Source organism: Daucus carota, chromosome 4 (assembly GCF_001625215.2).
Source record: "Daucus carota subsp. sativus chromosome 4, DH1 v3.0, whole genome shotgun sequence".
Taxonomy (NCBI): domain Eukaryota; kingdom Viridiplantae; phylum Streptophyta; class Magnoliopsida; order Apiales; family Apiaceae; genus Daucus; species Daucus carota.
The window spans coordinates 23883196-23909187 of NC_030384.2; the positions used below are offsets into that span (position 1 = coordinate 23883196).

Genomic DNA, 25992 nt, shown 5'->3' on the forward strand with positions numbered 1-25992 from the left:
TATATTAATTTTTAAAGAAAATATATATCTATATTTATATAATAAAATTGCATAAATAATGTATAAATAATTTATACTTGAAATTATATATTAATAAATTAATTTTGTATAAAAAATTGTGCGACGCATAACACTGGTGTGACTAGAGTCGGCAATCATGATCATTGTGCAATATCGTGTATTTATACATATCATATATGTATAAATATCGTGTCATATAGTGTCATATCATATATGTCTATATTTTTATTTCGTGTACTTAATTTAAAACCTGTTTTCGATCCGAAATGTTTCATATTAGCATGTATATTATATATAAAAATATTAATATAATTTTAATCAATAAATATCTTTAAAATATTTTTTAATACAATTTTTTTATCATGTAATTTCGTATTTCATGAACCTGTACCCGTATCCTCCCATACATGATTCCACAAAAACCTGCATCCTCCACATGATTCCACAAAATCCTTTTGTTTTTAATTTGATTTTTCTCATCAATCAGTTATTTTTTTTTAAAATTCTATTTTACAGTATATTTCTTCATCTCTCAATAATCAATTTGCATACTATATTTGATAGATTTCGATGTGATTTATAAGTATTTTATTTTGATTTTTAATTTTTATACCAAAAGATGAGTATCACCTATATATATATAGGCACTTGCTTAAATGAGAATTTTCTTAAAATGAGAATCGTGAGAACTTTTTTAATTTATCAAAATCTCATTTATTTGAAGGGTCCCGCCAGAGGCACCTTCACAAAAAATGTATATCATTAAGGTCTTCACCTAGCTAGCCAAAAAAAAAATAAAAAAAAATCACTGATGATGTGGCAGTGGACTTTTTTTTTGAATTTTTTTTGTGACTAGCTAGGGAGAGACTAGTTTTATATACATTTTTTATATTGGGTTCCCACTAGTTTGATATTTAGATTAGCCAAAATATGATAAATTAAATAAGTTCTCACATTTCTCATTTTAAGAAGTTCTCACTGGAGTAACCTTTTATATATATATATATATATATGTCACATATCAAATTACATGGCCGAGTTATGATCCTAATATTAATAATTACTCCATCGGTCCCGTCAATAGCATATATTTGGAACGGGAATGCGACATGTATTTTAATAGTTCAATAAAATATAGTTTTTTTAACTTAAAAAGTTACAAGAATTTTTGTTTTTATGTATAAAAATATAATATTAATATTTTTATAAAATAAAATTTTAAAAAAGTTATGAAATTATATTTTAAATTTTTTTTAAAATACGTGTTGAGTATGGAAAAATAACATATATAATTGAATGAGACGGGGAAAGTATTATACTGTATACCAAAATTATGTACACATGCCGAGTCCTGAATGGACGGTGTGATTAAACCTGCAAGAAATGGCGTCAAAACTACGAAAAGCTTCCCTGTAAATACTCTCACCGACGAAACACCCATTTTATTACTTCCATTTTGCAATTTGCGCACACCCCTTTGCCGTTTTTCCAAACTACTCCCTCGTCCCAATTCTCCTATATATACACTCAGACATACACATACATACATAAACAAAACTCCCCCGAGTTCCTCGTACTTGTTTTCTTATTACCCAGATCTCATTTTTGTCTGCAAAATGTGAGCTTCTATTTCCTTTTCATTTACCCATTTTATGTAATTAAAATTTTGTTCTTCTTTCATGATCTTGGTTTGATTTTGTTTTTTTATGTTTGAAGATCAATGCTTTTTTGTTTTTGTAAGGGATTGTGTGATCTGGATGTTGTACTTGATTGAATTATGTTATATATGAGTTTTGAATCTATTTGATGTTGGATCTGTTGTGTTTGTAATGAAATGTGTGTGATCAGGGTGGTATTTTTTTATTTTTGAAATGAGTTTTATGATCTTGATTTTATATTTTTGTAATTGATATATAGATGTTTTGGATTAGTATTGCATTGGATCTAGCTGGTTCCTTTGAAATTGATTTTGTAACATATCTAATGGTTATGGAGGGATTCTTTTTCTCTTTGATTTAGGTGTTTGTGTTTGCTATCTGTCTAGAACAATTTGGATAATGGTATTTTATTTATGTTTCAAGTAATAAATGTATTGCGGAATTGGATGTATTAGGATAGCAATTGGGTTTTTTAAACTAGAAGGTAAAGTAGAGATGGTGAATTATGTTATCAAAATGTGTTTTCAATTGCGATCTGATCACATGATTGTTCTGAGGGCTAGATCTTGGATTTCAAAGGAAGTCTTGTTTGTTTGGTATCTTCCTCATTCATTGTTAGAGTTTTATGTATATGATTAATGGATTTTCAAGGGCACACCCTAACACCCCTTTTTAGTTAGGTGGCGGTTTTCTACTGGTTCTAATTCCATTAATAATGATGGGCTGATGGCCCTTTGCATGCACAAAAATCTCCACCAGTTAAAATACTCTACTTAAATAAATGTAGTTGTCTAGACCCTATGATTAATAGTACTGTATGTGATTTTAAGTGATTAGTTCATTGGTACTTGTGTAAATTATTAAGAGTTGAGAACAAAGATATACTCTAAAAAGACTTCTAATAATTGCCATTGTGGTGTTTACTAATAAGTTTCACGGGTTTATGCAGATTTTCTTGGAAGGCATAATACTTCTCGAACATGGGGTCAGTTGTTGATTCCTCAAACAAGGTAGTCATGGTCTCAATAACTTGTTATATTAGTCGTATTTTAAAACTCTGTTCTGGGAGATATATGTCATAGTCATACCAAACTTTAATTTACATGGATCTGAGATACTGACACACCCTATTAATAGTTTCACTTCGAGGTCTATCCTGTTGTTTTAATATTCTGCAAGTTTCAAAATGCAAGTGAAGTTCAGAACTAAAGGAAGAAAAGATTGAAACTTTTATCTTATTGCTACTTAATATTTTAGAAAATTTTAGAAACTAGTAGTAATTTACAGAAATTTGTCCTACTTATCTAGTGGCGTGTAAGTTTTCTATAGATCATACATTTATGTCTGACATACAGGGTCATATGAGAAGTATATAATAAGAGTTCACTCTTCTCATCCAAATAATCCAAAATAAATTATCTAGGCTGTAATGGTGATTTTTAATGGCACCAAGTCTTCTAAATGCTATGTCCTCAGGCATAATAGATTCTGTTATGATCTACTAATATATATCTATTGGATGAGATACACTTTGTTTAAGTTCTGATAGAGTGGCATTTTTGCTGATTGCAGGAGGCCAATGGAAGTGCACTTGCTAATAAGAAGGTCACTGTTATTTTTGTTCTGGGTGAGCAACTTGAATTCCTTACCTACATATGTAGTTGCACAATGAGCCGAATTATTTGTACTATTAAAAATAATATTTGCTTTGCTACTCCTGTAATGTGGAGATCTTGTATATATGTAGCTTTCACCTGTTTAGTAGCTTAACTCTTTCAGCTGGAAAAGGTTCATATTTGTGAAACGTTTTAGGATTACTTCTATTCCTAGGAAACTGACTTCATTTCCTGTATGAACACTTGGTGGAAGGCAACAGATCTAGTCACTTTTCTCGTTATGAAAATCTAGCAAGAAAACTGTGCTTTACTTTCTTCTTCTTGTTGCATTGCACCTGTTCTAAATTTCTATGTATTTATTGTATTGAATTTGTTGCTGTGAGTTCCTAGTTCCATGTATTTTTTTTCTTGAAAAAGTTACTGGTTCCTAATTAGTTTCTGCTTTGAGCCTGAAGAAATAGTGTTTCTACCTTTTAGAAAGCACTGGATATAACAAATACAGAGTTTTGACTTAATAACTCTATTGTTCTTACGTAGGATTAAAATTAAGTGTGTAGTCAGTCTGCGAATTGCATTATCTAGTGGAACTGGTTGTAAGTTTTTGCTCAAAATGAATTGTTTTGTTGGGTCATGTTCCACATAGAACCATTAGGCATAGAACCCTTACCTTATTTTTAGTATTAGTTAGGGTTCTGCAGCAGAACTTTACATGAAAAAAATGTCTTATTTATGTATTATATCTTAAAATTATTTTTAAACACACACAACGATGCAAAAAAACATGTATTTAGATTTAGATCCTGAAAATCTATTGAAAATACAGGGTTCTGCAGCAGAATCTTAGTGGTTCTATGGTTCTATTTTAAGCATTGGTTCTCTCTTGAGCGCGACCCTTGTTTTGTTTTTTGTTACCTAGACTTAGCTGAATGTGTCAACATGGGTACGTCAAGTGAAGCACTAGTTCAAAATTAAAATTTTAACGGAGTTCAAATTTTTATATATTTCTGATGATTGATTGTCAATATATCTAATTGTTGAATTATCATTTCTACCATATTTGTTTGCCTAGTTCAAGAAAAGCAATCACCATTAGCTAATTATCACTTTTACTGGAGTTTTAACTCCATATATATATGTTATAGGCCCTTGCCAGTTTCTATGGATTCCGGTCGTCCTCAATGTCTCAGTTTATCTGTTTTGTCCTCTATGATTAGTGATGTTATTGCTGATGTATTCTTAATTCAATTGAGCAGGCGGCCCAGGCAGTGGTAAGGGTACTCAGTGCGCAAATATTGTACAGCACTTTGGATACACACATCTTAGTGCCGGTGATCTTCTCAGAGCGGAAATGAAGTCTGGTTCAGAGAATGGGTAATTTCTGTTTCTCCATTATACAGCAGATGATTCCCTGCTTTACTCCATAAAAGATACGACATTGGGGTACAAAGTTCAAGTATTACAGATCCTTCTGTAGTGTGTTTTTGTGGGATATTATTTATGATTCTTGTTGTAATTTCAATTTTGGGTTTTGGGCATATCTTCAGTGGTGGAACCAGGAATTGAAAACACCCAGGAAGTTAGAATAATAAACTTTTAGTGATTGTCCAAGATAAGGCGGGGCTCAGATATATTGATTTATTGATATACAAGGATAAAACATGTCTAATTTAAAAAAAATCACTTATTCTTTCAGCTTAGTCGGGGCTCTAGCCCGGGTTAGCCTCCCCTGCATATCTTAGGATGTTTCCATATCGGGCTTAAGTGTTATAAGTCTAAACTTCATGGTACAAGTCATGAAGAATTATTTTGAGGAACCCTGATTTTTCTGTGATAAGAGGAAGACTGCTTTTTTATATCATAACTTGGTTGTGTTCGTATGAAGTTTCTGAAATCACTTTTATCTCGATATTAGGGAAATGATTCAGAACATGATTAAGGAGGGAAAGATTGTTCCATCAGAGGTGACAATCAAGCTTCTAGAAAAAGCAATGCTGGACAATGGTAATGACAAATTTCTGATTGATGGATTTCCTCGCAATGAGGAAAATCGGGCAGCATTTGAAGCTGTTGTAAGTTTTTGTTGCATCCACGGCTATGTGTTCTTTTTCTCTACTATGGATATATGTATATATATGTGTGTGTGTGTATATATATGTGTGTGTGTATATATATATATGTAAGTTTAAGATGCATTGATTAGTTCTGAACAATTTTAAATGATGCAGACTGGAATTGAACCAGAATTTGTCCTCTTTTTTGATTGTTCTGAAGAAGAGATGCAAAAGCGCCTTTTGGGCCGAAACCAGGTTACATAAATGAGTTTCATATGCATTATAGTATATAAATGTGAGATGTTGTAAATTGTATTCATTGCATAGAATCTACATAAATTTTTAAAATAAAAAATTAAGGTCAAGCCAACTTTATAAATAGTAAATATCCTTGAATTCTGCTGATAGCTGCATAAATGTATTCGGATTATAATTTACAATTATAATTAAATGATATAACCCCATGAGTCTTGCTACCATAACGAAAAGTGTAAGGTATTCCTAGTAACGTAGTCGCATGATATTTAATAAACGTCTTTAAATAATAAATGAATTACAGTTTAGAAATATTTAAATTCTTCAATTGCAAATTAGTTTTTGTTGGTACTAATTTTTAAATGCTATGCCATCTGTTTGTTCATAGTTCTCATTGCTTAAAATTTGTAGATTAAAGCTTTTCACAGAAATCCCCGACTTCATTTCTTGAATTGTATTGACTCTTTTTCTATAATAGCCAGCTTCTTAATAATGTTCATTTATAATATGAAGGGAAGAGAAGATGATAATATTGAAACTATAAAGAAGCGGTTTAAGGTGTACATGGAATCTAGTCTTCCAGTTATCGAGTATTACAATGCCAAAGGAAAAGTTCGAAAGGTATGTTTTACTATTAGTCTTATCTAAAAAACATTGCGGCTCTTCAATTGCAGCCACTGAATCCAAATTTTCTATTTGCTCACAGATTGATGCTGCAAAGCCCGTTGAAGAAGTTTTTGAAGCAGTCAAGGCTTGTTTCACTCCCGTCGCAGCAAGTTAAATTAAATGTGAAGAGACATACATATTGAATTAAAAATCGTTGAAGATGTACACACATCTGATGTAGTTGATATCTTGTATTGTTATATCTTTTTTGCCGTTATGTAATACCTCATGAACAATCAATTCGATTTAGTTACTTTTACAAGGAGGTTACCTTACCTCTTCTATGTATGTTCCGTATATTCCATATTGATTTTTGGCAATACGACTATCAGCTTTGTTGAGATCTCTCAAGCAACATAACATATTAGCGGCTGTACTTGTTTGTGTTGGAGAGGATACTCATTTTTTAACTTAATAGTTCTGTAGAAACTTGCATTAAGAAGTAGTTAGAGGTTTGGTCCCTGTTTTGAGGCTATTTCCGAACTGTCTCGATTACTCAATATAGATATTACCTGGTTTTCGAACTGTCACAATGAAATACAGATAAGCTGTGCGCAATTGCGCATTGATAAACAAGATTTTAATTTTTTCTATATCAAATATTGATAATTTTCGATGTCAAATATAAGAGTCATTATAATACCTACGTGGCGGAAAAAGTTTCAAAATTAACATCTATCCAAACATAACTTAACGGTATTCAAAATCATTTTCAGTTCATCACCTGATTGTCTATCCAAACATAGCTTAGCTGTATTCAAAATCATTTTCAGTGATTATCTCGTGATTGTAAGTTTTTATATGTTTAAATATATGAAAACATCCTATTCAAAATTTGACATGGTTATGCTTTTATTTAAAGAATTAGAAATCTGACGATTATATTTGAACAAACTAATCTCCACTAAAATAAAAATTTCTCAAAATAAAATAATACTCCCTACATCCCATTTTAAGTGTCCACTTTGCAATTTTCACACATATTAAGAAACAATTAATGTAATGTTTTTATCATCATTTTTCCACAACTAATCAGCTTAGTTTTCATACATATTAATTACGTATCTCATTAATTATCGTGTATTGGACCTTCTCTCATTTCAAATTACACTATACATTCATAATGCTTCTAAATATATTTATGAGGGCTTGTTGGTTGTATTTAATACTATATTGGAAATAGTATAAATTTTAAATTTTACATGGGTTAAAGAGTATGACACATATTATGGGATTTTTTTTTTTACAAAATGGACACTTAAAATGGGATGGAGAGAGTAACAATATCATTTGATACAAATTCATTTTTGGATCACTACAGATATATGTGAATTCTTCGTAGTAAGGGGAGTATTCATGATCATCTTCTCCTATGAAATTGCTGATACTAATATTATAAATTCACATATTTTTAAAACATATTCGTAATGCTTGATTTTATTTATTTTTAACTAATTTTAATGGGAGCTCGCGAAGCGCGGGCATAATTCCCTAGTGCACATAAAGAATCCTACAAAAGCTCAAGCATGTTATCCACAAAAAACCTATTAGCACTAAGCAGAGAAATTCAAAAAATAATATGAGCGTTACATATATCCTAGGGGGCTAGTGCTGTGGACTGTGGTCATCGTAAATCACAAACCCAGCGCCTGTTGGTTTTCTTGAACCCAAATGGCCAAAAATTCGAAAGCTGTCGATCAAGGTCCAGATGAAGAACATGCAGCAGAGCCTCAAGAAGATGAATCACTTGATGAGACAGAGGATGAACAAGAGTCTGGTGATGATGACTCCCAAAAGTCCCTCCCTGCTTTGACTCTTGTTCCCAAACCCCCTGAGCCCAAAGCGCCTACTAGCTCCAAACCTAGCCATACAAAGCACACTGTTTCCAAGATTCATAAGAAGCGGTCCGCGGAGAGGGCTGATAAGGTTTCAAAGAAGAGGAAAGTGGACAAGGGTTTGAGAAACAAGGATAGGAGTATTAAGAAGAAGGATAAGAAAAGGGTGAGTGAGGCTAATGGGAATGCAAGTGTGGTATTGGATTTTTGGGGGTTGTTTCCGCGCTTATGTGCCTCACTCGAAACAGAGGCAGTGGGGGATTTGAAAGAGATTTTGGTAAGAAATGTCAAGGAAAATGTGGAGGGGATGATTCGGAGGATGGGTGAGGCCAAGGCAAGGGAACTCGAGGAGGGGTGGAAAGCTGTGCATGAAAAGGAAGGGAAGTTGTATGTTGAGAGGACACGTTTGATCCAAATGCAAGCTGAAGATGCCGCGGAGTCGCTCAGTAGGACTCTTCGTCGAGGAGGTTAAAATATTTATGATGCATCTTGTGAAAAGTTAATTTATTTTGTTACCGTGAATGATTGGATTTTAGGTTTGAGAATTAAAACTTGTGGTTATCTCAGAAACTTTTAAGCTCAAGTTGTAATTTGGTATTGCAATTATGGATCCCTGCATTTCAGTTTGTGTATTATCTAGTCGTTTTTATTATTTCCGCATAACCTCTTACTAGTAAAGTTACCTGATTTATTAATTGTTTACTTTGTAAGAGTAGAATATCCTCTAGACTTAGTAAGGGATCAGAAATTTCTTAAATTGTCGCCAGTTGGATGAAATTGTATACTTGCTTATGTCGCTTGCCTGTCACTTTCAACATTGTTCAAATTTCTTTGATAATGCTGTTCCAAGTTTTCTAGACCGCTGATTTCTGCAAAAATGCCTTTCACAGCATGAAGCTACCTAGATAGGGAGTCCACACAAGTTAGGTGTATGACTCATTTCAGTCTTCAGAACTAAACTAAAAATATATACAGAAAAAAAACCATACTGTTTCTGGAGATTTTGCGTTCTTTCTTTGCTCAGTCGAACTATATATAATATAATATTTCTCTCAGTTCTGTTTTACTCTAGCGGTTTCTATTTCCCTCTTTGATCTCCTTAGTGTTTATAATGTACTATGATTATAACATTACCACAGGATCAGGGTATAAGGAATAAAACATTTTCTACATATCTATGGTTCACATTTTCTGATAGTACGAGATAACTAACAAAGTCACAGGGATTATCAGCTTGTTCATCCATCCACCTACATGTTTACTTTCATTTGACATTTATTTGCATATATAATCTCTTTATAATCGTATTCTATGGCTCTATGTTGTACTGTCCGTCTGTCCCCGTAACTCTCTTTCATCTTAATTTAGTGTTCTGATCCCTGATGAATATAGGCTGGGTGCATGAATAAGACACCCAACTTAATTTTCTGTCCCTGATGATCTCTTTAAATTAATGACCTCTCTGCTGGTGCCGCCGAGCTGCTATTCAGATTGCTATTTGCTCACAGATTGATGCTGCAAAGCCCGTTGAAGAAGTTTTTGAAGCAGTCGAGGTTTGTTTCACTCCCGTAGCAGCAAGTTAAACTAAATGTGAAGAGACATACATATTGAATTAATCTTTGAAGATGTTCACACATCTGATGTAGTTGATATCTTGTATTATTATATCTTTTTTGCCGTTATGTAATACCTCATGAACAATCAATTCGATTTAGTTACTTTTACAAGGAGGTTACCTTGCCTCTTCTATGTATGTTCCGTATATTCCATATTGAATTATTGTAATACGACTATCAGTTTTGTTGAGATCTCTCAAGTAACATAACATTTAGAGGTCGTTTGTTCGAGTTTCGCTGGTATCAGGTATGCATTTTGTTCATTTCAGACTCATATATCATATATGATGTTTGGTTAAAAAATTTCTTTCATCAAACCTATTCCTCAAACCCACAAGGTATGAGATTTTCATACCCAAGGAGGAGGTGGGTACATGGGTTTCAGGAATCAATTTTTTTTTCTTTTAATTTCATTACTATTTATATCATTTCATGTAAATCATTAATACAAAATGAAATTAATGACTCATAGATATATATAAATATTAATTTAATGATATTTTAAATTAATTACAATTACTAACTCATAAATATTATAATTTAACCATATTCATTCCAGCACTCAACTAAACACCTGAAATCAGAAATGACATTTCAAACCCATACCAACTTAACCCGATTTCTATTCCAACCTCATACCCCTCTCAAACCAAACGATCCCTTAGTGGTTGTACTTGTTTCTGATGGAAATACTGGGGATCAACCAGAGGATACTTATCTTTTAACGTAAAAGTTTCGAAGTAGAAACTTGCATTAAGAAGTAGCTAGAGGTTTGGTCCCTGTTTTGAGGGCTGTTTCCGAACTGTCTCGATTACTATTCACAGATATTACCTGATTTTCGGACCGTCTCGATGACTAAAATAGTGTAGATAAGCTGTGGTGGAACAGGAATTGATAAACAAGATTTTAATTAATATTTTAATTTTTTTTATATCAAATATTGATAATTTTCGATGTCAAATATAAGAGTCATTATAATACCGAGATAATACTATAAAAATAGCCTATTCGTGACACAAAAAGGCTGAAAATTAATGTCTACACATTAAAGTCAAACATAAGTACTTAACGTACTCAAAATGTTTTTCGGCTTAATCTCGTGATTGTAAGTTTTATATGTTTAATTTTTTTTTTTGTCACAAGATATTTTCACATACGATGAATTGTATCAAAATACAATAGCCGCTCCCAGGATTTCATTTCGTTCAAGAAAGTTTACCATTTAACCCTCGGACATGCAGAGATGACCGGGGACGCTTAGATAATAAAACTTTAATATTCGATAAGAAAACACTCATAAAAGGTCCCGCTATCGTTCTTTCTTCCACCTCGCGTACCCTGAAAAATACAATACAAATAAAAACCATAATAAGTTCATACAGACAAAATAATAAAACTATATAAAATGAAAGATGAAAAAAGTCAACAAACTCATTAAAAAAATATGAATATAATATAATATTTTAAAGAATAATGAAAATAATATAAAAACTAATATAAAATAAATCATTTAAACAATCTATACCAAAAAGATAGTGAGATCTCTGTGGTTAGATACATAATAAAATTTTAATCCGAACAAAATAACTAACGATCAATTTAAAAAACATCAAAATATAAATAGGAAAATATAATTGAAAATTTAAAAAAGATCTAATATATATCTACTCAAAAATAAAACAAAATCTTGACAAGCAAAAGTATCACGATTTTAGCTAATTATCATTATTAACTCTATATAAATTTGGCATACACCAATCAACAAATCAACACTTAATGGCGCAATAATACCTCATTAAGGCACAATAAAACCATCATATATAACCCCATGAATTATGGAATTGTACAATAATCAGTAATTATCAAATTAAACACAACAATTATCTTATCAAATTATATTCTAATTGAAACACAGAAATTCAAATTAAAACATGGAGAGAAAATTCAAATTTCAAAGATAAGAGAATTTAAAGAAAGTCAACTTGTCATTCAAAAAATAACTAATATTAAGGTATACAATTACTACTATTAACAACAAACAATATCTAAAATTACAAAACTAAAACAAAAATCATGCAATAACATTAGTCAATCAGAATGATCTACATGCACTAATTAATACACCGCTATACCACCTCCATTGCCAACATCCAAGAACTGCAAACATTTCTCATGGATACTAGCGAAACTAAGTATCGAAGAAGAGGATAAAAAACAAATAAAATCTAACTAAACAATATATAAAAATGACGAAATATGATACGAAACAACTCATAACATAATAGATTCAAGCACACATTTATACTTAATCGTGAGGAAAAAGAAATATGAACCACACAACAATGATATATATATTGTAAATCAATAATAATCACATAATCATAATCATGTAATTTTATATTTTGGAAAAATAACACCTGTTAGTACGTTGCAAGGATATTGTCTCATTAGATGGACCCATGTGAATGATCACCTCGCATCTCCGATCGATTTGATGTAGTGTCAACACGATGACAACCGAGACCTAACTAATTTGATTTTTCACTCGCCGGACGTGAAGTGTTAGAAAGCGATGATTTTGTCCTTCATATCTGTTTGCTGGGCGGGGCTTTGTTGTTTAGTAGGTAACACAAATTGAAACCACACAAACAAGAATGTCTCTAGTATTAGTAATGACCATCTCTGTGAATGTGTGAGAGGGGGAGGTGAGAGGGGGAGGGGGAGGGAGAGCAAGAGAGAGAGAGAGAGCGCTCAACTAGATTATTCTAAATGAATATGAATTATTGACAAGACAGGACTTAAAGTTGTATCCAACTTTAATCAAATATTGATAATTTTGGATGTCAAATATAAGAGTCATTATAATACCGAGATAATATTATAAAAACAGCCTATTCGTGACACAAAAAAGCTGAAAATTAATGTCTACATATTAAAGTCAAACATAAGTACTTAACGTACGCACTCAAAATTTTTTTCGGCTTAATCTCGTGATTGTAAGTTTTATATGTTTATGTATTTAATTGAATTTTTTTGCTTGATATATTAATTGAAAGTTTTAATAGTCTTAGTTTTTATATTTTAATTATTTAATTGAATTTGTTTTACTTGATATGTTAATTCAAAGTTTTGATAGTTTCAAGCTCCCTCCCGTATATTATCAAGATAATAAAAAGTATATTACCCAGATTGTATCATGAAAACATGCTATTTTACATAGTAAAGTTTTTATTGAAATAATCAGAAATTTGACCATTATATTTGAACTGAGAAAAGTTCTGTGAAGACCACTATTTCATCGGAGATCTTGGAGACCACTTATATTCTGCAATTAAAACAATACAAAATTTATTGTTTTGCGAAGTATTTTCTATAAATATCAGTATTTCATTGAAAATGTTTGAAAATTATTTATGCTAAACAAGCAGAACATGTATGTTCTGCAAGATCAACAAATGGTCTGCACACTAAACATGGTTTTGCAAAATAATATGTTTTTTAATGTTTTATTTGCCAAATGTATAATATTTGCAAGATTGTAAATAAAATAATGATCTTTGTAGAACATGATTCGAAAAATAATACGTTTTGCAATGTTTTTATGGAGTATTTTAGTTGCAGTACATAAGTGGTCTCCAATGAAAAAGTGGTCTCCATAGAACTTATCCCGATTTGAACTAACCAATCTCCACTATATTAGAAATTTCTCAATATAAAACAATAACAATATCATTTGATACAAATCAATGTACATAAAAATACTCTACTACAAAACCTCAAACATATTTATCCCAATAAAATAGAGTACCTATGAGCACCAAGTACAAAATTTCAAACAATAAATATGTTATGAGCCATGACCCATAACTCGTTATCTGAGGATATACACTATGCTATAATATTGTGGCATTTTTGCTGATTGCACACAGGCCAACTAAAGTGCTCTTGCTAATAAAAAGATCGTTTTTATATTTTTTCTAGATAATTTGGAATCATTTCCTCCCTATATAAATTGTATAGCACTATTAAACATAACACGTTATATAGAGTCTAGAAGATAACACCTTATATAGAGTCTAGTACAGAACAAAGTTGGTTCCCTCTTTGCCTTTCATGATTCTGTCCCTGGAATCTACTTATCATCTTGTGTTGTTATTATTATTATTATACGGTGAAATAAAAACAATTTGAAGCACTACACTCATGGTGTTATGTATAGTGTGGATGACTCTTGTGTTTTCATCATCTTTTGTATTCTCTCATCAATAGCCAACTTTTGGCTTTTCACTATCCTTGTAACTTAATCTAGAGGGCCTATATATAGAGCCATTTGTATAAGTTTGTGAGACACAACAAAATGATAATACAAGCCTTTCTTCTCCCTCTTTTCTATACTCTTTTAGCTAGTTATATTGTAGTTATTTTCATAACACGTTAAAGCTAGAACCGGGTGTAGCAAGAAGAGAAGTTGTTTTAGCAATTTACAAGAATTTCTTATTAACACAAGGACAGGTAATCACTCCTTCTGGTGTGTTTTGTGACAAAGATTATGAGGCTGTTTGGGTGAGCTTAAAATAAGTGCTTCTTGCTTAAAATAAAAAAGTGGAGTAGAAGTTAGAAACAAGTTAAGACTTATAAGTGATTAAAATGTTTGGGAAATAAGCACAAGCCCTGAAACAAAAGTTAGCATTCCTAGCTTTTTATAAGTGCTTCTTGATTTTTTACACAAACGGTACAAACAAGTGCTTCTAACTTGTAAACCAGAAGCCCGGCTTAAAAGCCGGAAACAAACACCCCCTATGTCTGTCCTTAGTATACCATGTATGAAGAATTTGCTAATTCTCGTTCTACATCACATACTTGTCGGCCTGTCTTATTACAATTTCAAAACTTAAAAATATATAAGTGCATGCTTGTAAACTCTGTGCCAGCAGTTAAATGGTAATTGTGATCAAGCCTTTTAGATTTTTGTGCTTTCTTGTTGAAACTTTGTTTATTGGTAGCTTTTTCATGTGAATGATATGGCATATATCCCTGTGAGGTCTAATCGTAACCGTGTCAGCATTGCTTTAAGAGATAAGCACTAGGATGTCACCCTGACACTGTATGGCCTTACGGCAACACCAGGGTTAAGAGATAAGCTGCACTTAAGAGATAAGATGCACTTGACATTTCTGAAGAAATCGAGAATCATGAGCCTAGATCGATCTATGAATGTAAAAGAAGAAATGATTGGCCAAAATGGAAAGAAGCTATTGAAGCATAACTAAAATCACTTGAAAAACGCCAAGTTTTTGGACCTATTGTCCAAACACGTGCATGTATAAAACCCGTCGGATATAGATGGGTATTTGTGCGTAAAAGAAATGAGAAAAATGAAATTGTGAGATACAAGACACGCCTTGTTGCTCAAGGCTTGTCACAAAGACCGAGAATCGATTATGAAGAAACTTATTCCCCGGTAATGGATGCAACAACATTCAGATTTTTAATAAGTTTATCAATTCTAGAATGGCTCCGAATGAATTTAATGGATGTTGTAGCTGCCTACTTGTATTGGTCACTCGATAGTGACATTTACACGAAAATCCCTGATGGATTAAAAATTCCTGAAGCATATAGTACAAGACCCCAAGAGATTTACTTAATTAAATTACAGAGATCATTATACGGATTGAAACAGTCGGGTCGTATGTGGTACAATCGTCTCAGTGAATATCTTTTGAAAACTGGATATATTAATAATGTAATATGTCCATGTGTTTTTATTAAAAGGACAAAATTGGGGTTTACTATCATTGCAGTATATGTTGATGATTTAAACATCATTGGAACCCCAGAAGAACTTCATGAGACGATTGAATTTTTAAAAAAGGAGTTTGAAATGAAGGACTTAGGTAAAATAAAACTCTGCATTGGTTTTCAAGTTGAACATTTATCTAAAGGAATCTTTGTCCACCAGTCTTCATATATTGGAAAGATTCTTAAACAGTTTATTATGGATAAAGCATATCCTGTGAGTACACCTATGGTTGTACGATCCTTAAAAAAGAGTAAGGATCCATTTCGCCCAAGAGAAAATGGAGAAGAATTTCTTGGTCCTGAAGTACCATATCTTAGTGCCATTGGTGCACTAATGTATCTTGCCAAATGTACACGTCCTGATATTGCATTTTCTGTTAACCTTTTGGCAAGACATAGTTCTGTTCCAACTCGAAGACATTGGACTGGTGTGAAACAAATATTTAGATATCTTCGAGGAACAATGGATATGAGTTTATTTTATTCTAAAGACTCAAAAGTGGAATTAGTTGGTTATGCAGATGCAGGATATCGGTCTGATCCACACAAAGGGAGATCTCAAACAGGTTATGTATTCACATATGGTGATACCGCAATCTCTTGGCGGTCTACAAAGCAGACTCTTGCAGCAACCTCTTCAAATTATGTTGAATTATTGGCACTACATGAAGCTAGTCGGGAATGCGTGTGGTTAAGGTGTTTGGTCCATCATATTCGAGAATCATGTGGTCTTTCAGTTAATAAAGGAACTCCAACGGTTCTTTTCGAAGATAATGAAGCATGTATCACTCAGACCAAGGAAGGCCACATTAAAGAAGATCGGACAAAGCACATTGATCCAAAATTCTTCTTCACTCACGAACTTCAGCGGAGGGGAGATATTAATGTTTGTCAAATTCGCTCATGTGAAAATCCAGCAGATTTGTTTACAAAAGCACTTCCAACATCCTCTTTCGAGAAGTTAGTACACAAGATTGGAATGCGCAAACTTTGGGACATCTTGTAGTTGCGCAAACTATGTACAACACATGTACTCTTTTTCCTTCACTAGGGTTTTTCCTTAACGAGGCATGCTGTAAGTACGTGTCATCCAAGGGGGAGTGTTATGTATAGTGTGGATGACTCTTGTGTTTTCCTCACCTTTTGTATTCTCTCATCAATAGCCAACCTTTGGGTTTTCACTATCCTTGTAACTTAATGTAGATGGCCTATATATAAAGCCATTTGTATAAGTTTGTGAGACACAACAAAATGATAATACAAGTCTTTCTTCTCCCTCTTTTCTATACTCTTTGAGCTAGTTATATAGTAGTTACTTTCATAACACGTGGCTGATTTATGATGTAGTATATTGTAAGGTGCCCTCAAACTTTACTCTAGTGTATTACAGTAATTTACTTGACTATTGTTACCAACTTTATGGTGCACCCTGCACCTAATTAATTACTCCCTCTGGTTCTTAAAACTTTTCCCCTTTCATATGTCGGGACTGTTCATGACATGAGACAAATTACTTAACTACGTTTAATTTATAAGACTAAATATAGTCATGAGTGATCTTGTTGAATTCGTATTTACGAGTAATTTAATACGGTGAATATTTTATATTTAATACTAATACAAAATTAAAGATATTAATGATCAAAAGTGTGTCTTGGCAAACGTGATAAACACAAACAGGAAAAGTATTTAGAGATGGAGGGAGTAACTCTTCTGTATAGCCGTGGCATTTTGGACTATATATCCTAGTGGATCTCTCACTCTAATTGACTACTTCCCCGTCTCTCTCATTTTCTTACAGTTTTTTCACACTGCTCGACACGTATTTTTAAGCAATGCAAGTGCTATTTTCTTAAAAAAAAAAAAGCAAGCTCGGAGACGGTAAGTTAGTTTATATGTAATTGATATTTTCTTTCTTCTGTTCTTTTGTTGACAAAAAACTTGCCCTTTGATCTTCATATCCATAGAATGGACATATTTTAAAATAGAATAGGATATTAGCTCTTATTTATAAAAACCTCTTACATATTAGAACTAATAGAAAATAGATCACTTATTTATTCAAATACATACTATTTGTAGAAAATAGATTTTTTTGTCACTCAACTTATTGTGTTTTTAGAAACTTACCACCCAACTAAATTTGATTACTAGCATTATGATAATTTTTTTTTTGTCACCGAACTTATTGCATCTTCAGAAACTAACCACTCAGCTATAATTTTTTATTTTATTTTACTCACTAATGTTAGGCTCAGTTTTTTTTCCTCACTGGAGTAGGTTCGGATTTGATTATTAGCATTGCGTTTTCTGTGTAGTATTATTAAAATATAGTGGTCGTCTGTAATATTTTGATGATTTGTAATATGTTTGTATCTTTATATATAATACTTTTTATCTCTCCAAGGTGGTTTACCTTGGTTGATAAGAATTTTACACATATTTTATGCCTTTTTAAAAGTTTCATAAATAATTTTATTTTTTTTCTAAAAACACAATAAGTTGAGTGACAAAAAAATCTATTTTACCTACTATTTTTACACACTTTTGGAAAGATTCGGGCATATTCATTAATTCTACTTTATATAATAACAAATAGTTGGTTGATATAAGAATGGACAAAAAATAATATTTTACTATATTTTAAATGGATAAATAATTTTATTTGGAAAATAAAAAAATTATAACAAATATGGTCATATAGATACTATTATAGTTACTGATACTTTTATAGGTAACTAGAATTTATAGCTTGCGATGCCGGGCTATTTTAAAATTAAAAATATATATAAGTTTTTGGATATTGTTATTTAAATTTATAGGTAACTAGAATTTATAGCGGGTTCACTAGAATTTATAGCCCATTCATGGCTGAATATGATTTGGCCCGTACACTCAATATTTTCTTTTTTTAGAAATATACAATTCTTATTTTCTGTTTTTTTAAAACTACTAATAAATAACTAAATAATATCATTTCCAGTTAAAATTAATCTTTTACTTAATATATATTCACGTTTTCAAAAATGAGCGTAGTAATATTCACACTTGAATAAACCTTGTTTGTACATGATAAAACAAACTCTACGACTATATTTCTATAATAAAAATATACACATATTTTATATCCCTGGCATCTCATCTTATGTTGCACATATTTCTATATTTGTGATCACAAAGTCACCACCACTCCATCAGCAAATAGTAGGAACCTGCAATAAATTTAAAATTATCTATTTAAAATTTCTAATTAACTAAATTTCTGCAAAAGCATTTAGAGTTAAGTGACAAACTTAGGTGGTGTTTGTTTGCAAGAAGCGGAAGCTTATTCTAGTTTCTACTTTTCTTAACCCAAGTAGAAATACTTTTAAGAAGCTACGAATGCTAACTTTTCTCCCACAAATTCTGCTTCTTTTCCAAAATCTTTATTAACTTATTTATTTCTCAGTACTCCAGTTCTTTTAAGTTAACCCAAAGGGCCTCATAGTAAGCAAACATGGAACATGAGTATATTTTATCTATGTTTAAGTATGACCACCTCCTTGAATCTTGTTCTTGAAAAAACTCCTTTACCTTCTCTGCTTTCTTTAAGATCAATTCTTTTGCAATCTCGGTAGTTTGTCACCGCTCCTACGATATCATCATGTCATTTCTCAGCAGGACAGCTCCACACCTCTCCCTGAACATAACAGTAACTTTTTACATCAATGTATCAAATATAAAATTTCAGCCTGTATTCTATTTTATCTCAGATAGTCTTTATGTAATTGCCTTTTCTTTTACTATTGTACAACTCTCCCATCTATGACTACTCGGTGAATACGTCCAAGCTGTTTCATTCAAGAAATAACCAAGTTTCGATATAAGAAAATATAGGAACTAAATGTTTAAAAACTCAAATTTTTAGAAAGCCGTTGAATTTAGACAAATGTTTATAAACTCATATTCGGTGCCGTTTTAAATAAACAACAAACAAAAATGATGAGTAGGAAATAAAATTAGAAATTTCATGTAACTAACCATCAACACATACATGACATAAATATAACTAAAATCTCAAACTATTTTATAGTTGAAAGGATTATTATTGCAAACACATATTGTTCAGCAACCAAGATCCAATTTCCTATAAAATACAAACATTTAGACATGACACATAAACGTATATGTTATTGACTTGTAGTTTGATTATAAATACAGACACCCACGAAATGAATGTCAAATTTCCAACTTTATGATTTAGCTTGACAAAATATGTAGGCACGACATAACATTATCGTTGAGTTCTTCATATGTGCATACATAGTCATATAAACTAAAACAAACATAAGTACTTAATTATAAATATCGAAGACACAATCTATGTTTCAGTTAAAAAACATGTGTAGCAGTAATTCACTTTTGTGTTCATCATCCAACTTTTATCATTTTTTTTCTTTAAAACATATCATCAAAGAATTTATGAACGAATATTCAACATGCAATTAAAAATTGTAATTTTTTTTAATTACTGGAAAGAAATTTACGAATATAAACATAAGAGAGCTTACTTGGAAGAACAGGATGAGGAAGAATAGTGCAGAAATTATGAAGAGAGAGAGGAATACTTTAGAAGAGAAATACAGAGAAGAAGTTTTAAGAATCATAATGTAACAAATGTTATATATATGGGAGAAGAGAAGTGTGAGATTCTTTAATTTGAATCTCAATTCATTCCAATCTCAAGTCTTCCTGTTAGTGTTCACGTGGTTGATTTTTAAATCTTGAAAGTTTGGCACAAGCTAGTTTCTAATGTCGTCTTGGCATTTTTGCAAATATTATGAAAAGTAGGGGTGAAGATTTAGTATGATGGAGTTACTGTTTTAAACAGGCTTCAGCAACTATTATATAAATAGATAAATAGAAATTGATGTTTGTTAAACAACAAATGTACTTAGTTTGTGACTTTTTTCCAACGCCAACTTGTCAAAAACACCCTCTGCAGAAAGAATGCTTCTACCTCTAAATCATTGCTCTTAAAAAAGGCAATCTCAACTCATTTGCAGAAGACCTCTAAATCATTGCTCTTAAAAAAGGCAATCTCAACTCATTTGCAGAAGGAATGATTTGTTTTTCAAATTTACCACCTATATATGATTTAGTGAATTCATTCATGATTTTTTATTTCAGCATCATCGATTCGTTGATTTTCTTTATTTTTTTCACATAAAAAGGAAACACTACCTATGTATGTGCATGAGTGATTGGTTCGAGAAAGTACAATTTACTTTTTGTGCATAAGGTTTTCATGAAAATAAAGTTTTGCCTATAATGTTTATAGTCTGTTGTGTTATATGCATAGATGTAATTATTTTTGAATTCTATGAATTGAATTACTCATTAAGTTATTAGGATAGCTATAGGGTTCTTTAGTTTCAAGGGTAATATAAAAATGAAAAATTATTTTTAAAATGTACTCGTATGTAAACTAGAGCTTGGATTTTAATTGAAGTCTTGTTTGTGTACTGTATATAATCCTCATTCATCATTAAAGTTCTTATGTATGTGATAAGTACATCTCTTAAGTGTTTGGTTTATCTTTTGGGCCCTTGGCACTTGTGTGAATAATAAAGGATAAGAGAATAACAAAAAAGGTTTTAAATATAACAAACACTGGTGTGTTATTCATAAGTTTTATGGGTAATATTCAAATTTACATGAAACACATAATTTGTTTTGCGTATGGGGTCAGTTATTGATTCCTCGAACAAGTTGGTAATTCTAGGCTCAATAAGTTGTTATCTTCTTCAGCATTAGCTCATTTCAAACTCTAATCTACAGGGATATGAGATTCATGACCCTATCGATGTGTTTCTTTTAAAATGGATGACTTCATCCAATTGATTTTAAATTCGGTAAGTTTTAAAGTGCGTGTGAAGTTTTTAACTAAAGGAAAAAATTTGTAACTTCATATCTTAAGAACATAGATAATTAGCATGTGGTGCTAAAATATTCTAAAACTCTCACATGAAACCAGAGGCATATGAGAAGTAGAACAAAAAAATCCCCTATTGCATCCAAATAATCTAATATAATGGTCTAGGCTTTTATAATAAATCTCAATATATGCCAAGCTACAATATACCATTTTTCATGCATAAATAAAATATTTGTCCATGACCCATAACTCGTTATCTGAGGATATACACTATGCTATAATATTGTGGCATTTTTGCTGATTGCACACAGGCCAACTAAATTGCTCTTGCTAATAAAAAGATCGTTGTTATATTTTTTCTAGATAACTTGGAATCATTTCCTCCCTATATAAAATGTATAGCACTATTAAACATAACACGTTATATAGAGTCTAGAAGATAACACTTTATATAGAGTCTAGTACAGAACACCTATACACACACATAAAATTAGTAAATTAAAAAAAAATACAATTTCTGTTATTTTTCCTCAAAAAAGATATTGAAAATTAATTATAATATAAAAAAGGTTCTATAGTAAAGCCCTATTCATCCAAAGTGGTTTCACAGTAAAAAAAAGAAGTAAAAATTAAATTTTTTACTTAGCTCGTATGTGTTAAATTGTTTGTGCATGTTATGTATGATCAATAATCTACATTAGTATGCATATGTATGACTAATTTTAAAATTATTAATGAGATTTTAAAGTAGTTACAAATGATTCTCCATGAGACTGTATAAGATGGTTCTCTATGGGACAATTGTATATATATATATATAAATAACTTTTCTCTATATATATATATATAATATATATATATATATATATAGTTCTATGGAGTACAAAAAAAATTGGAGTATTGGAGTACAAAGTTTGATAAAATGTAATCTAGTCATCTAAATTTCAATTTTTTTTGTCCAATAATATTTGTAAATATTTGACAACCTGCACATTATGTTCTGCAACATAAACATCGTGATCAAATGGTAGAATAATTACTTTTATAAATCATAGGACTCTATGTTCTGCAATATAACTAATAAGCAAAACAATAATCTTAATACTTGTTAAAGTTGAAAGATATTAATGATTAATTGACAATTATGTGCAAGACAACTTATTATAAATGATTGTATCAAAATTTGGATAATCAAAGATATTATATAGGATCAAACTAAAAAATTATGATTTGTACTCCGATACTCCAATGTTTTTATTTACTCCATAGAACTTAACTCTCTCTCTCTCTCTCTCTCTCTCTCTCTCTCTATATATATATATATATATATATATATATATATATATATATATATATATATAATTGTAATTAATAATTTTAATCAATTAAAATACCTTATTGCTAGCTAGAAATTTTAAATTGAGGCAATGTAGTATTTTGTGAATATTTTTATTTAGTCAAAGATTTGATTATCGATAAATCTTTGTCCTATCTAACGGTGCATTATTATATTCCGCAGTAAGAGTTATATGGTGAATAATAGACTGATATATGTAATCTTATAAAAAAGTAAAAAGAATTCTGGAATATTTTTATTTTTTATTGAGTGACTACATGGATACTAATAGATCCTTTAGTCATATGACATATATGATGAATAACTAGTGAATAAATATAACTATATACGTACATATATTGCCAAGATACATAGAATATACGAGGGAAAATATGAATATAGGATTCATAGAAAAAGAAAAAGAATTGACGAATATCTTTACTTTTTATTATATCTATATCTATATCTATCTATCTATTTATCTATCTATATGTATATGTATAGGAGACAAAACAAAGTTCCTGAGTTGGTAAGAGTTGGTACTATAAGGTGATAATATGTATAGCGTTCTCGTCGTCGTCGATGACATAACATGTCTATTTGTACTCAAAGCCTGCCTCGAAAAATGGAGTTATCAAGGTAAATTATTCGAAGTTTATTCTATTGTCCAATTACATACCAAACTTTCTATTGTATAATTCATTACTTTACTCTTGTGTGAGATTCCATATTTATTTTACAAAGCCGTTACGTTGGGGGAAGATTATTATCTGGAACGAGAGAAATGTTATTATAATTTTTTAGTAATTTGTTCTTCGATATTTGATAACTAATTTTTTGATCAAAACAGATGTACATGTTTATAGCCTAGCAACATCCGATAATCACTCTTGTAAGAGTCAAATTGAATTCCTGTAGTATTTTGTTAAGATCTTGTTAAAGTTGTTATAATATATATATATATATATATATATATATATATATATATAGAGGATCAAATAAAAACTTTTTTAAGTTACAAACTTACAAACTTTTTTTTGAATTTTTTTTATTCTCCCATCGTGTTAATGCTTAGTTATAGAAAGTATCCATGTTGAAAATTCTTGAAAAAACATCACAATTTTTAAAAATAACGCATAAATAAATCGCGCATTCAACACATTTGTAACTGGGGTTCAACATCGGGCGTAGAACACTAATTATCATTATGTTGAATATATCTATAAAGATACTTAAACTATACCTCTGGGGTTTGGGTAGGGTGTAGAAACATAAATATTAGTTATATAATATGTTCAACTTAGTTCTTACATTGAAAAATTAGTTTATGTACTTCTTTAACATAATTTTAATCGATGTTCAACAAAATATTTTAATAAAATGTTGAACTCAAATTATATATGTGTTGAACGCAAAAAGTTTGTAAGTTTGTACCAGAACCCACCCTATATATATATATATATATATATATATATATATATATATATATATTTCGAAATTGGTTTGACCTCTTAATTTGTTGTGATGGTATCTCTCTCGCGACTCTTAGCGGATGTCCAAGGTCCTAATCTTGTTAAATACGAGACGTGTGTATGATTCTAGTTATTGTTTTAAATCATTTATGAAATGTAATGATAACATCCTCATTTTCTATTTTTTTCCTATATAACATTTTATGCATAGAGTATATAAATGTAAAAATTAAAGGATCCTATTTGATAATATTATATTACAAATTTTAGTGACAATGGTGAAGCACGCAAATGAGGCTCTAAACATGCCTGGGAACAAATCTTTCGACCTGGTTCTAACAGACGTGCATATGCCAGATATGAATGGTTTAGAACTTCAACAACGCATAAATCAAGAATTCAGTATTCCTGTTATTTGTGAGTCACTATATATATACATATCTAAATATATTATCTTAAATACTAGAAGTCATAACCTCTTGGTTTTTGTAGTATTCAAAATAATGTGTCAAACTCTATAAATAATATTTTTATTTCTTGAACTAAAATTTAGAGGTACTTGGTTGATATTTATTATGACTTTAATGATTAAAATGATACCCTGTTAAGATCAGTGAGCGAAGTGATATATGACCTTCACTTCAATGACCAATTTGATATAAATATATATATATATATGTATGTATATATATATGTATGTATATATATATAAGTATATATATATGTATATATATATATATGTATATATATATATATATATATTTCATCAATAGTCTATGTAATAACTTAAATTGAACTTATGTGGTGCAGTGATATCAGCAGATACTAAATCAGAAGTTATGTGCATGAGACTCAAGAATGGGGCTCAACACTTCTTCGTGAAGCCTATAGTAGCCGATGACTTGAAAGACATATGGCAGTTTGCTGAGTGGTGGAAGAGAACCAAGAATAATAACTCAGCTCCACTTCGACATATTAATGAAAACTCTCAAAAAAGTGTGACAATTGTTGATAGTCACAATGGTGACTATAATATTTCTCTAAATGTGTTTTTTTATACTTATGAAAGTACTTCTCTCGATAATATAACCGGAAAGAACACGCAATGTAGTATAATTGTTGATTTTCAACACAGGGGGGGAGTAAGAGGCTTTGTTGGACTATGGACCTCCACAATCGTTTCGTGGAAGCTATCTTACTTATTGGTTATCATAGTAAGTTCTCATACGCCTATTTCTGCAATCATAAGTTTTTCTATGCAGGGTAGAATCCAAAATTTAATATCTTAAAAAGATAATTTTGAGAAGGTATCCTTGTAAAAACGATATGGAGCTAACTCACTTTATAAAACAACTTTTATGCAGGAGCTACTCCAAAGGAAATTTTAGAAGTCATGAATGTAGAGGGACTAACTGGAAGCCATGTAGTGAGTCACCTGCAGGTTTCCTAATAATATAGCATTGTTATGTGACCGCGCCTATATATTACACATTTCTTAAGCTAAATTAATTATATACATGATTCAATGTATCTTCAAGACAAATAAATTCACTAATTGGAAATTAAAACAAGAGTATTATTGCAAGGAATCACTATATATATATATATATATATATATATATATATATATATATATATATATATATATATATATATATATAATGTGTGTGTATGTATGTATATATTCTTGATGTTACATATAATACAATTACAGAGATATGTGGATTTCCTCCGAAGCGTATTGGAG

General features: G+C 30.7%; 2 protein-coding genes across 3 annotated transcripts; both read left to right on the plus strand.

Moving 5' to 3' along the window:
• The first annotated feature begins 1386 nt into the window (after positions 1-1386).
• On the plus strand, positions 1387-6608 carry LOC108219535 (UMP-CMP kinase 3). The gene is made up of 8 exons (XM_017393029.2): positions 1387-1639; positions 2629-2689; positions 3252-3306; positions 4549-4666; positions 5208-5364; positions 5521-5601; positions 6115-6222; positions 6308-6608. The coding sequence occupies exons 2-8, from the start codon at positions 2660-2662 to the stop codon at positions 6380-6382; spliced, it is 624 nt and encodes a 207-aa protein (XP_017248518.1). The 5' UTR covers positions 1387-1639; positions 2629-2659; the 3' UTR covers positions 6383-6608.
• A 1195-nt stretch (positions 6609-7803) lies between these two features.
• Positions 7804-9700, plus strand: LOC135152109 (uncharacterized). Of its 2 annotated transcripts, none has more exons than XM_064091946.1 (2): positions 7804-8569; positions 9611-9700. In XM_064091946.1, the coding sequence occupies exons 1-2, from the start codon at positions 7939-7941 to the stop codon at positions 9613-9615; spliced, it is 636 nt and encodes a 211-aa protein (XP_063948016.1). In that variant the 5' UTR covers positions 7804-7938; the 3' UTR covers positions 9616-9700. The 2 variants fall into 2 exon arrangements, with proteins under 2 accessions (XP_063948016.1, XP_063948015.1); XM_064091945.1 differs by having other exon boundaries at positions 9495-9638.
• Positions 9701-25992: the final 16292 nt, after the last annotated feature.

Coding starts and splice junctions, on each gene's coding strand:
- LOC108219535 (XM_017393029.2), top strand. CDS start 2,660: ATGGGGTCAGTTGTTGATTCCTCAAACAAG. Junction 3,307..4,548: donor CACTGTTATTTTTGTTCTGG/GTGAGCAACTTG, acceptor TCAATTGAGCAG/GCGGCCCAGGCAGTGGTAAG. Junction 4,667..5,207: donor AAGTCTGGTTCAGAGAATGG/GTAATTTCTGTT, acceptor TCTCGATATTAG/GGAAATGATTCAGAACATGA.
- LOC135152109 (XM_064091945.1), top strand. CDS start 7,939: ATGGCCAAAAATTCGAAAGCTGTCGATCAAGGTCCAGATGAAGAACAT.